Genomic DNA, 12,571 nt, shown 5'->3' with positions numbered 1-12,571 from the left:
GATGTCTTTGGTGTACGTTGTCTGGCGTCGGTAGAGTCTGAACATGTCACTGACTCCTCGATATTGCTATCTCATAGTCACATTTTCCTTCTTTCAGCTCATATTGAGTTGGCTTCGCAGGTATGCTCGTATTCGTGGGTCTCAGCAAAAGCTCTAGTCTGGATCACAGTGTCGTATCGGAAGTAAAGGTACGTAGACATGGTCTCTTATTGGAATATGTATTCCATTGTTTCGAGCATTTAAGTTTCAGGTAATGAGCTGGCGGAGAACATCTCTGCTGGGACATATTAATCCGATCCCGACTGGAGAGCCAGTCTGTAGTATGTGTATATACGTATCGCTACCAATTCTAGGGATAGCTACTGGTAGGTAGAGCAAGGCACGCAGCTAGTGAGCGCGTCGAAAGGAAGGAATGACACGCGTGGCTGAGCCACCGGCACAAGACTGATGGACCCACCTTCGAGACGTGATGCTGCTGTGTCGCTGAATTTCTTGTTGCTCTTTCCGATGTATGTCTCCCGCAGAGTCTGGGAAACCTATGCTGTGTTGCTCAAAGATTTGCTTTGATCATAATTCTCTGAATCGAGCAGGATGTCATGAAAAATGAGTTCTGCACTGCGTGTGACTTCCGATTAATTTCAGACCGACTTCTCGACCGAGCCTGCTCTTAACGATGCTGAAATAAGGATCGGACGAGGGCTTATCAATTCTGAACTTGTATCCACTATATCAAAGACAATCAACGAGGCTTCTCTCTCAGTCGGATATAGAGACCCTTCACTTCTGTGGTCCGTCTCTCGCTGACCTAGGTATCGCCACGACATTAGCGCACGAAGATGTCAGCCGCCGAGTATTACCTCGCATCAGAGGCAGAAGCAGTGCCGGCTGAGGTCGTTCAATCAAAACGACAGAAATTCGGCTCATTCATGTATGCTCTCCTTTCAACAACTTGCTCGAAACCCTTCTCACGTAGTTTTTAGCAAGACCGGCTGGGAGAAAGGTCTTGTGCTAGGCAAGGAGGAAGCTTTGAAAGGCAGGATCCTGGTAGAAAACTCGCTTGGTCTTGGGCCAAGGCCAAATGTTATACCGTCTGGTGAGGCTAACGTCAATGGACCATTGCGCACGGTCGAGCTAGGCTGGCATCCTGTTGCCGGATTCGGTGGGAAATGGTTCGCTGAAAAGACGAGACTCGGCCAGAAGATCACGAAGGAGATCGGACATCATCCTGATCCAACTCAGGTAAGGCCTTTGTGTCATGCATGTAATTGGTACTGACCATCTTACAGCATTGGGCAGTGCTTGTTGGTGGCTATTGCCATCAGCTATGGATGGTATGTTGACACACAGCTTGGTACTATCAGATTCTGACGGGCTCTCAGGACGAACGTCTGCACGTCATCTACATCAACGAAGTCATCAATCGCGACGAGTGGCACACCTTCGAAGTTGGACAGACAAGATTCACTGACGAGGCACTGAGACAGACTGGTAGGTCCTCCCATTCCCACAGCGGTACGGTACTCACACGTACAGGCGAAATGGTGATTCACAACATGCGACAATCGAGGCCTGCTTACAATCTCATCAGCAACAACTGTCAGAACTTTGCCGTCAACATGCTGGACCAAGTCCAGATAGGCTCCAGGCGAGAATTCGCCACGACCTTTGCAATCTACCAGCGAGCCACAGGTCGTGGTTCAATCAAAGACCTTTTCAATGACTCTCTAAACGAACAAGCCGAGCAGGAGGCTTCCGGACGATCACATCAAGCTACTGTCAAGTTTGCACAAAAAGTCATGCATCAAAATACAACACAGTTGGATAATCACCACTACTAAGCGTCCCGATCCATAAAGACATCATGAAGCGTCAATTGAACTACGGAATTTCTTTCTCAACAACGAAGGTGTTCGGTCCACTGTCATGCAATTCAGCTGGTTAGCACATGCCTCTTTCTGCTACTCGCAAGTCCTAAGGATTACATGTCAGTGTCTTTTTGCTGGCCGTAAGACTTCTTTAGGGACTGTGCCAGATCCTGCTGACTCCTGGCGCTGCTCCTCATCCTTTGCTCCACCATCTGTCGATAGAGGCGAAGCTGGTATTTCTGGAAGAATATCAATTTGCCTTGACCTGCGCATATCTTCGTCTAGTTCGGGAGCCAACAGACTTGGTATTTCACTGCTTAAGCTCAATATATTGCGGCGATGGCCTGGACGTCCGGGAGAGCCTGGTGTCTGAGACGGCGAAGAGGTGCTGAGCTCCGAGGACGGCAAGCCTTGCTCGCTGGTTACCGAGGACACGGCCATAGTGTTTCTCTCGTCATGTGAACCTCGACTAGAACCTGTAACATCATTCTGGCAGTTTGACAGATCTTCTTCACTTCTCTGGTTTGGCAGCTCATATGCTATCCTCGTTGGCTCTTGTTGTGGAGATGCGAAACCCTCGGAGAATCGTGAAGGAGCAGTGGCTGGTACGACGTGATCCTGGGAGACAGACCGTGGAGAGAATGGTGGACTACGCGCCGTCGCCGTCGCCGTCGATATGGATTGGCGTTGATCAGGTCGGTCTTGATCCATGATCTCATATCGCTCGTGGGATCCTGCTGCAGTACCAGCGTTGTTCCACCCAGGAGACGTGACAGCACTCGGTGCTTCGTGGACCGTGGCATTCGCAGCTTTTTGAGCGAAGTAGTCCGGGTTGCTCTCAATAGCAGTATCGCCAGAAGAGTTGGACTTCTCGGCCTCAGGATCAATATGAGCCGACTTGCTAAGCCACGAGAAGACATTCTTTCGACTGCACTGTGTCCTTTCGACGCCTTGCCGATCCTTGCGGTGCTTTCGGAAACAGAAGAACAGGACGGTAGCAAGGATCGCAATTGGGATGACTGTACATAGAGTGGCAATGACCGGCGTTTTCCAACCGTCGTCTGGGCCTGACTGGACCTGAGCTCCACCAGTGTTATTAGACGAGGTACTGCTGGTGAACGGGTAGTATGTTTTGACTTCACCTTGGTAAGGTGTCGAGAATAGGTCATTGAGGGTGCTGTTGAGCCCGGTCACCTGCACGTTCTCACCGGGTCCAGCTGCGCTGGGGTACTTAAGCTGCGTCACAATAGCAGCTGGCAAAAGGAACGGTACATCTGAGGACGCATCGAATTTGCCAGTCCACTCCAACGTACTCAAGTCAAGCACGTCGATGATAGTGTCTGAGGCAAGCCTACCTCCGCTTTCACCTGTCCCACCAATGGTGATCAGCGTCGATGGATTCGGCGCAAAGCAAACACTTCCCTGGCGACCGTGAGTGTTGCTGTTGACTGCTGATTTGACCTTGGTCCACTGGAAAGCAGGAATTGAAAGCACCCAGACATCATCTCGAACGTTGGGGTTAGTGCTGGTGTATGTTCCATCATAGCCACCATAAACGAAGATCTCATGCGATCGCCTATCCTGCGTTGGTACCACAGCAGTACAGAAGCTTGCAAGCTGAGCCGGCTCCTCGCCTGTACCAAGTGTTTGTTGGATATGCCAGGTATCAGCATCGATGTCATAGATCGCCAATTCGGTCATGAATGGACCACCTTCTGTGATCTTTGGGGGTGTAAGGAAAAGATTACCAGGAACTTCGACACCGCCAATCGTAACAAGAACACCCTTGCTACCGTAAGGAAGCCAAACCAATGCTCCTTCTGCTCGTGGAGTCAAACCAGTGGGCCAGTTCAAATACTCGAATTTTGCATCGTTCGGGATAGTCATGTCGACCTTGATAAAAGTCGGAGACGTGATTGTAGGGTGATTGTCGTCCTCGTCACCACTGTTGTATTCCAGTGCGCCACGACCTGCACCAACCATACCGCTGAAATAGAATCCTAAGCCTTGATCTGGTGCACTCGCATATGCGCCACTAGTAACATTGTCGGATACACCCTCGGTTTGCTGATTTGGACTGACGCCTTGATCGAATCGCGAGACCGACGGATTGGAAGGGAAGACGTTGAAGAGTGTGACTGTCGATAGACCGATTGGTAGTCGATCCGCCAACCCACTATATCCGGTTAGCATGAGTGCAAACTTGTCGACGCCAAACGTACCCGAAAGTATAGAATTGATAGTCATTCTGAAATAAACCACCAGCGATGTAGTTTGGTGCTTGCGTGTTCGATGATTGCGAGAGTCCAGGAATCATGTATTCGTCCGTGTGTTGATTAGTGGCATCAAAAGATTTGGTAAGATCAATCTGGTAATATACGCCATAGGAATGCTGTGCTATGGCATTACCAGACCATACACCGTTACTGAAGGTGCCGTTCGTCATGATACCGCCCTCCAGCACGATCTTTGACTGAATTTGGCTACCTCTGAGTCCGTGCCAACTTGCGATATCAGTGCGGGCCATTGCAGACCCAGTACCTAGAGTGACGGTCAGTAGGCAAGTGCCCCATTTGCACAAGTTGTAGCCGGTCGCCATTGTTGCTATGACTTGAAGATTTGTGTATGCGAGCGAGTGCGAAGCAGTTCTGCCTAGGAGTGCCACAATCACAATGGACGGAAGATGGTGAAGATCTTGTCACAAATCTGAGACTAGTCCCACGTGCACAACAGTAAGATGTCTCACGGAAAGGCCTGCAGAAGGACAAACGAGCAGTAGTTATCGTTCTTGGGGAACATCGTAGGGTTGATATTGGTGACAGCCCATCATGTTTGCCCATAGCATAGGGCCGACAATGAGGAAAAGACCTCACTAGCATGCAACCTGTATGATAGGTCCAGATATGTTGCTCGGGATGTGCACATTGCCAATATGCTTGCCGTACCATGCAGAGCATGTGGAAAGCCCTAGCAGGACAACCTGAACCAGGCAGTGTATGCTGCTTATTTTTGGCAGTCGTAGCGTTGATCAACTATGCTGTGCGTCTGAAACACTAGCAGCGAGCAGTATCGACACTTCTGGAGTCTAGCGTTGGTCAGAGCAGCTAATGCCTGACCACAACATGGTAGGCATTTAGTCAAGATCCATGAATACCAGTCTTTCAGGACCCATAATCTGTCGCAGATAACTGTTGCACTGCAGATCAGATAACTCCGAAACACGAGCAAGTTGACTCAATGCTCTGGTTGAACAAGTGCTCGAGCAAAGTGTGCCCTTTCCACCGCCGGCATGATCTCCGTTGGCTAGTCTGCACAACGGTAGGGTTGAGGCTCGATGCGAAGGCCATGTAGAAGCAGCATAGAAGATGCGAGAGACGCACGAAGTAACCTTGCTAGACTCTCGTTTGATATCTGCGAGCAGGGAGGATCGAGGAGGGAGTGGACGCAGGAACCCATGACTCAGGCCCTCCACTCGGTAAGATCTACTTGGCCAAGCACGCTATACTCAATCAGGAAAGGATCCCGCAGGTCGGAGATCTAGCTTCGAAGCTAGCTCAGCATGGTTAAGTGCGCTTCTGGTCGAAGGTGTGCCGAGTTGACATGCTTCCTGACAACCTCAATCGTCCAGACCAACATACCACGCATTCTACCCGAAGAGGCGCCATGAATACTTACTCGACTTCAGGAGAGTATCATGCGAACGATGTGGAAATCAGCTGCAAACCACAAATGCAAAACTGGGCACTCGGTGCAAATCATGGCTTTGAGTGTTACGAAGCATACTCGCACAGCTGTTGTGTACGCTTTTCAAGACGCAGCAATATCATTGTTTGACTTGTGACACAAGCTCACCAGTATCTGGCCAGAACAATGCTTGGTACCACTGACGATTGCCTCTCGAGAACATAGCCGTTTCTCATTTCTAACCTCGTCCTTTGTTGTTAGGTCGGAACAGACAGGGACTCCAAAGAAGCTCTTTACTAATCCGCGATCCTGGTCGCCTTGCAAGGATGACAACCATGCTATTAGTGTTGCTTTCCAAACTGCCACCAACTGGGGCGAATGATGCTGGACGATCCAAGCCATCAAGAGCCTATGCTATGAAAGCTCGCAATGCCTTCTGGTGCATTTCTGCCAGATGTTTGGGTTCTGGCTGATCGTCTTACCTCGTTCAATCAACTTCGACACTCGTTACTGACTGTTTGCACACACTCGTTTGAGACAGATGCGATTCGCTATGAAGATCTCGGATGTCTCAATACTGTTCGTTATCGCAGGTGTGCGTGTTGCAGCCGCAACAAATTCTACATATGATACCCCTTCACTCACTGTCTCGACACCATCTTCTGAGCCTGTGACTTTTGTATGGTCCGACTGGAAGACTTGTGTAGCATGTGTACCAACCACAATCACTGTCCCAACGACTGTCATGGAGAGTAGCACTGTCGCAATTACAACGACGATCAAGGAGATAGAAACAATTGCCGCTCCCCCAATAACCACCACAGAGGTAATCACAACTTTTGGAGTTTCTACCTCAACGGTTACTAAGCTGACAATCTCCACAACCACTGTAATTGATGTTTCCACAACCACCAAGCCAAAAGTCTCTACAAGCACTGTGACCGAAACTTCCACCATCACTCAACTGGACGCGTCCACTACTCTATCGACGACGATATCGATTTCTACGGATACCGAGGTGGTTCTATCAACCATCACAGAAACTAAAGCAGCCACCACAGTGATTGATACAGTCACTTCGACTCAAAGCTTCACCACCACCATTACTTACACGGAGACTCAGGCTATAAGCACCACTACAGCAACTATCATCAGCACTGAAACTCCAGCTGTATCGACATCGATCTCGACGCTGAGCCTGATTGATACGATCACCTTCACGGAAGCTCAAGCAACAACAGCTTCGACCGTGACACTGACCACGACGGGACCCACAATCACAATTACGTCAGAGTTGCTTGGGACTACAAGTGTGACGATTAGCATGATCATGTCGACTGCTGTCGGTCCGATCATTACGATAACCACTACTTCAATTGACGAAGTACTGTTACCTACCACAATCACAAACACAATTGAAATTCCAGCGGCTACGAGTACGACTGTATCGACCTCGACTTTAGCTGCAACCACAGTTATCAGCACAGTAGAACTTTCGGGCCCCACAACCACAGTGACTTTAGAGACTCCTGGACCGGCAAGTACCACGACTCTTACCACTAGCATTGCGGCCACGACGACAACCGAGACCGAATTCGAGACAAGAACCGAGAGCTTCACCATAACGGCACCTGAGCCAGCGATCGTCGTTACAGTCTCGGTAACAGAGACTGTTCTCAACACGATTCCGACAACGTTGACCATTACCAGTATCAGCGCAACTACCCAGACTGTATCGGCCTCTATCTCCGGCATCGTCACATGTCCTAGCAGGATCATCAATCCAACATACACTCCTCCTACTCCACTTCCCTCAAACTACCTGTGGGGATGTCCTCCAGGCAAGCTCTGCCACCCCAAACGAGAGAACTGCAACTTCGAACAGAACCCACCTGCCGAGAGCTACGTTTGTGCTCCAGAAGAGTGCCTACCAGTAGCCGATCTCCCACCACTAGAAACATGGCTTGACTACGAAAACATCAACGATACCTGTGCCTGGCTCACCCCAATAGACGACTACTTCAATATCAACCCAACCTTCTTCGATCTCGATTTCGACATCTTCAACATCTACGGTCAGCCATGTTGCGAGACTCAGACCACAGCCTCGACGACAACGACCACGATCACCATCTATCCATCAAGCACTACATGGGCAGCCTGGACCAGGCCCGCAGCCACATCGCCCTCACCACCGCACATCACCAAGCGCACAGAACTATCCGATGGCAACATCAACAGGAGAGCCATCCTAGTTGCAAGCCAGTGCTATGCAGTCTGCGACTATGCCGCCGCAGTCTACCAGAGTGTCGGCAAAGATCCTGCACTTTGCGCAGCAGATGGGCAATGGAGCACTGCGTTGGCGAGGGTGACTTCGTGTACCAACAAGTACGCTGCTACTGGCGTGGCCAGCGTGGCGTCGATTCTGAACGAGCCGGTCTTGTACTGCAATACACAGCCTCAGAGGAGATTTGACCTCTTTGGTAGAGCGGCATTTGCGTAGTGGATGCATGAGCGAGATTGAGTAAGAGATTATGTGGATTGTGACGTTCTATTTAGCAAGCTATTATTTGCTGCATATTCGTCCAACTCTAGCGCTGTTGTGGACAGCACGCTGCATATATCGTATATGATGACTGAAAGATCCCAGGCCTTGCAGTGTTATCTGCTTCGCAGATAATGACATCGCTCAGTAGATAGCGACGACACTCAAGCTATTTCCCCTTCTTCCTCGGATCCAGCTGTATTGTTCTCCGTTTGCGATTTGTTCATGAATACTGTCGCAAACCGGTCGCTATAGCCTCGCTAATTTCTAGTGAAATACATACCACCTCCAAGTTCGGCGGCATAAATAGGATCACCCAGCAACTCAGCACTCTGTAAGCTTGTAAGTGAACATCACGTGTGAACGACGGGAATGAGCCATGTAACAATTCACAGCGTGCGGGTGAGACTTGTATGACAACGTGTAATTACAGTGTCTTGGACTTTTGCCTCTCGGGTGCTGCTAGCACCAGTCGATGCTGTCGTCAACTCTCAACGATGTTCGCGTTGACGACTCGATAAGATGCCCCAGGAACGAACACAGGAATCTCTGTGTCCTGGATGACGGCGCGTGTGTGTTTGTGGTTGTCGTCTTTTGCACAAGTGCACGACCCGCAGCATTATTGAGGTCGTCCTGGAAATTATACCCTACACCCGAGGAGGTACGGTCGAACCACAAGACAAGAGTAGGCAATCAAGTCGAGAAGAAGAAACACAACGATTGATAGCAATCGCGCCAGAATTTGGCTCATCCGATCTTTTGTACACTCAGCTCTCCTTGTCTTCGATCCTCCATATGCAACAAATCACCCTTTTCGAGCTTCTTTTTCCATTTATTGGACTCGCCTCTTGCTAGTATGAAGGTCAACTTCGCGCTCGAACCGTCAAGAGCGGATAGCGTGGAACTTGGCATGGCTGTATATGTCCACCTGCTAAAGGCCCAATTGAGTATATATATCCCAATACCAGTTGTTGCATTCGACTTGCGCTCGCCAGTAGAGTCTGGAGGTGGGGTTGTGGAAGCGATGATGCCTTTTATCCTGTAGATTTCGTCCTTAGGCGCACTCAGTAGAAGGTCTTCGAAGTCGTCAAGGTGTATACCGGCGCCCTCGCTACCCTTCAGAATCACACTTAGTACCTCAACTTCATCCTGATGATTCTCATAATGTGCATGACCATGACCATTGTGATCATGCTCGTGCCCAGTCTTGCTGTTTTCTCCATCAGGGTCCTCGTTCAATGCATCTTGTTTCTGACTGATCAAAGCACCGTCAATGCCGATAATGACCCCAAGATCAACCACGCCTTTCCTGGACTTGACCCACGCAGTCTGCACATCGATATCTCCCACACGATCAAGACATCTCTCAAACGACATTTCATCAACCAATTCCCATTTATTGAATACAATCAGGTCAGTAAACTTGGCCTGCATCTTCGCCGTCACACTCGTGTCTTCATAACCCTTCCAGTTTTCCACATCGATCACACTAACCACACCATCTAGCACAAAAGTGCCAGGGTTCTCCCGAGCGACTCGATTGATCTCCATCGCCAGTGTTGCCGGGAATGCAGAGCCCGACGTCTCGATGATGATACGGTCAGGCGCGACCTCATTTCGGAGTTCGAAGAGGGCATCTCCCAGCTGACCTACCAGGTTGCAGCAGATACAACCATTGAGCAGTTCTCTGACCCCAGATATGCTGGCCTCGGATGCGAGCTGAGAATCAATTGCCACGTCGCCATATTCATTCTTCAACAATGCAAGCTTGTATGATTTAGGAAGCTGTGGTATAAGGTTCAGGATGAGTGTTGTCTTGCCACTGCCGAGAAAGCCGGTTATGATTGTGACTGGGATTGGCGCCATTGTGATTGTCCTCACCTACTGTCTAGGACGGTTCAATGCCTTGCCGATGATGTGAGGTGACAACAGCCCCCTTACAGACCAGGGAATGTGTTTCAAAAGTTGTAAATTGTCTTTGTTGTGAGTAGAACGTAGTCACACAGTTTCGTTATCAAAAACAATCGTTAGAGGCTTCCATCGACATGGATCTTCACAATGTGAGCATGACAACCACGATCTGCATCTGGAAATCTGCATGTATCAAGCTCAGATACTCTGAAGACGTAATGATAGAGATCAGGGTTGCTATAATGAAGCTATCTAGAGGGCTATTGTCTTGTTGAATGTCGCGTCGCGTCAATATAGTATTGTGGGGCTCTTTAGGAGATCTGACTTGGTCTACGTATAGTTGCCGCCACCATTCGTTGTCGGGCACAGGGTATGGCGGCTTTCGAGCGAAGCGGCGCAGGCTCGTAGAGAACCATGGAGGTTATCGCAGGTTTCTGCAGAAACCCGAATAAGCCTAAATCTCTACGGCATGCTGATAATTTAGACACTGTTCCCAGCTTTTGCAACCAGAATCGCAATCTCAGATCAAAAGAACCACGTCCTCTGCTCAACCCAAGATAATCTTAGATGTCCATTAAAATCACCGCACCCGAATCCATGATCCGGAGCTGGTCCACACCCTATCTGCCATTCAACTCGCGTACTCATTACAGTCAGGCCCCATAGACATCAGGGCTTCGTTGAAGAAGCTACCATCACAATCAATGTGATCACAGCACGAGGAAAATTCCCTGAACAACCAAAACAGTCTGGACCCTCGTCCATCGCCAGATCGAACGCAACTCGAATGCCAGGCTCCATCCTCGCCTGGAAACTTTCCCAGAGTCCCCGAAAAAGCCGAGAAACACCGTCGTCGACGCCACTTTGTGGCGCAGCAGATACCAAAAAGGGGGTGAACGCCGAAGTCGACTCCTCCCACGATACTTACAGTAGTGCAGTTTTAGGAGGGAAAAATCGCGAGGTTTGTTCCATGTCGAGAAAAACCAATCTCGTACGAGGTACAGTACGCCACGCTGAAGTAGGTAAGGGTAAACGCGCATATGAAAGGAGATTGTCTTGTCTTGTCTCTATCCGTGGAATCGTGGTCACCTGCCTGATGCAGACTCTAAAACTACTTATGATATTATGTGCTATGAAGAAGAAGAGCAAGCTCGACCAGCAAGCACATAATTAGAAAAATTCAGTGCGAAGTTCCAGCCGTCCTTCTGTTTCTAGATCAGAGAGGTCAGTCAGATAGCCTCCTGTACATTTCGTTGTCTTCCGGTAAAACGTGACCGCTATCAGTAGCGACATGTGAGTTGTGGTTGTCCTAAGACTCGTCAATAGGGTCGACCGTAAGCCGGTCCTCCACCATGACCACCGTAGCCATAGGGACTTTGAGACACCATCGTAGGGTATTGAGGTATTTGCTGAGAGTAGCCATACTGTTGAGGAGGAGCTCCTGTTCGTGCAGCGGCATTGATCTGCGCTTGTTGTTCGAACATGCCGACCAGTTTTCGCCCGACTGTGGGCTCAAGTTCTGTACCATCTCTTGCTATCTTGACCTCACGATTGGCATTCCAAGGGTTCCTCAAGCCTCTGGTTCTGTAAAATGGTAACCTTTCAGTAGACTGCCATGTGATCTTAAAAGGTTTGCCAAAGGTGGTCTGCTGAGTAAGTGATCCTTGTTGGGCACTCTCTTCGCCAGACGTCTCACCAGAATCGCCAGCGTCGATAGCACTGTCCGGCATGAGAGAAGTATTTTCCGCTTCCCAGAAGATGGTGCCTCGAGCAGAATCGTCGATGATATATCCCCTTGGTGCTGTGGCCGTGGCACTTGTGGGGATAGTCAATGGTGCTTCGGCAGGTGTGGGAATCGCCAAAGGTACTTTTGGTGTTTCCTCCTTTTGTATGGGCACGACATCAGCACTGATCTCGCTGTCCATTCGTGCGTACCCAAAGTATTCCCCGGATTTGTTCGCAGAAAAGATGAGGTAGACGTTCTCAGCAGTCTGTAATGATGTTAGTTGGCTTCAAAATGTGACCTTGGTCCCTTACCCTGAAAGCAAGGTTTAGATTCTGCTCGTTGTGGCCCTGAGTAGCCCATATTCCGCTGTTCACCGATCGTTCAAGGTCTTCGAGCGTCAAGCTTTTGATAATGAAAAATTTCTCTTTCGCAATCTTCTCCATAGGTAAAGTAGATACTATAGCTGAAGCTACAGTGCTTGGCTCTTGTTGATCATGGGATGCGACAGGTATATCGCCGTCGGTTGATCCATCTTGTATAGCCTTTTGTTCTGGCTGTGTAGTAGTAGCAGATGCTGGTGAAACACCACTATTACTACCTCGTCGCAATCGGCAAACAAGCCTAGCGCCTCTGAACCTCGAGTCGTGGAATCGTGCCATGGCTGCGACGCAGCTCTCTTCCGTCTTGTAATTGACAAAGGCACAATTGGACTTTGATATCAAAAACACGGACTCGATGTCTTCTGTGGCTTCGCGAGCGAAATGGTCTTTGAGATCCATTATTTGTGTTCCTGGTGGAAGATTGCCTACCCACAAGGCATGTCCAGATTGCCTGGGCTTT

General features: G+C 49.4%; 5 protein-coding genes across 5 annotated transcripts; 2 read left to right on the top strand and 3 right to left on the bottom strand.

Annotated features, from left to right (window-relative positions):
- Nucleotides 1-836: 836 nt before the first annotated feature.
- On the top strand, nt 837-1,838 carry LTR64_005739 (uncharacterized protein; the record flags this gene model as incomplete). The annotated part of the gene is made up of 5 exons (XM_064900077.1): nt 837-928; nt 981-1,239; nt 1,287-1,331; nt 1,380-1,488; nt 1,534-1,838. 5 exons carry the CDS (start codon nt 837-839, stop codon nt 1,836-1,838), a joined length of 810 nt encoding a protein of 269 aa, XP_064753389.1.
- Nucleotides 1,839-1,985: 147 nt separating this feature from the next.
- Nucleotides 1,986-4,464, bottom strand: LTR64_005738 (uncharacterized protein; the record flags this gene model as incomplete). The annotated part of the gene is made up of 2 exons (XM_064900076.1): nt 1,986-4,041; nt 4,088-4,464. 2 exons carry the CDS (start codon nt 4,462-4,464, stop codon nt 1,986-1,988), a joined length of 2,433 nt encoding a protein of 810 aa, XP_064753388.1.
- Nucleotides 4,465-6,294: 1,830 nt separating this feature from the next.
- On the top strand, nt 6,295-8,052 carry LTR64_005737 (uncharacterized protein; the record flags this gene model as incomplete). Its single annotated transcript, XM_064900075.1, has 2 exons — nt 6,295-6,375; nt 6,466-8,052. The coding sequence occupies 2 exons, from the start codon at nt 6,295-6,297 to the stop codon at nt 8,050-8,052; spliced, it is 1,668 nt and encodes a 555-aa protein (XP_064753387.1).
- Nucleotides 8,053-8,841: 789 nt separating this feature from the next.
- On the bottom strand, nt 8,842-9,960 carry LTR64_005736 (uncharacterized protein; the record flags this gene model as incomplete). The annotated part of the gene is made up of 1 exon (XM_064900074.1): nt 8,842-9,960. The coding sequence occupies one exon, from the start codon at nt 9,958-9,960 to the stop codon at nt 8,842-8,844; it is 1,119 nt and encodes a 372-aa protein (XP_064753386.1).
- Nucleotides 9,961-11,324: 1,364 nt separating this feature from the next.
- Nucleotides 11,325-12,510, bottom strand: LTR64_005735 (uncharacterized protein; the record flags this gene model as incomplete). Its single annotated transcript, XM_064900073.1, has 2 exons — nt 11,325-11,996; nt 12,043-12,510. 2 exons carry the CDS (start codon nt 12,508-12,510, stop codon nt 11,325-11,327), a joined length of 1,140 nt encoding a protein of 379 aa, XP_064753385.1.
- Nucleotides 12,511-12,571: the final 61 nt, after the last annotated feature.

The sequence above is a fragment of the Lithohypha guttulata genome, assembly GCF_036872675.1.
Source record: "Lithohypha guttulata strain CCFEE 5908 chromosome Unknown scaffold_4, whole genome shotgun sequence".
Taxonomy (NCBI): domain Eukaryota; kingdom Fungi; phylum Ascomycota; class Eurotiomycetes; order Chaetothyriales; family Trichomeriaceae; genus Lithohypha; species Lithohypha guttulata.
The sequence above is the reverse complement of the archived record's forward strand: the minus strand, read 5'-3'. Positions and strand labels throughout refer to the sequence as shown.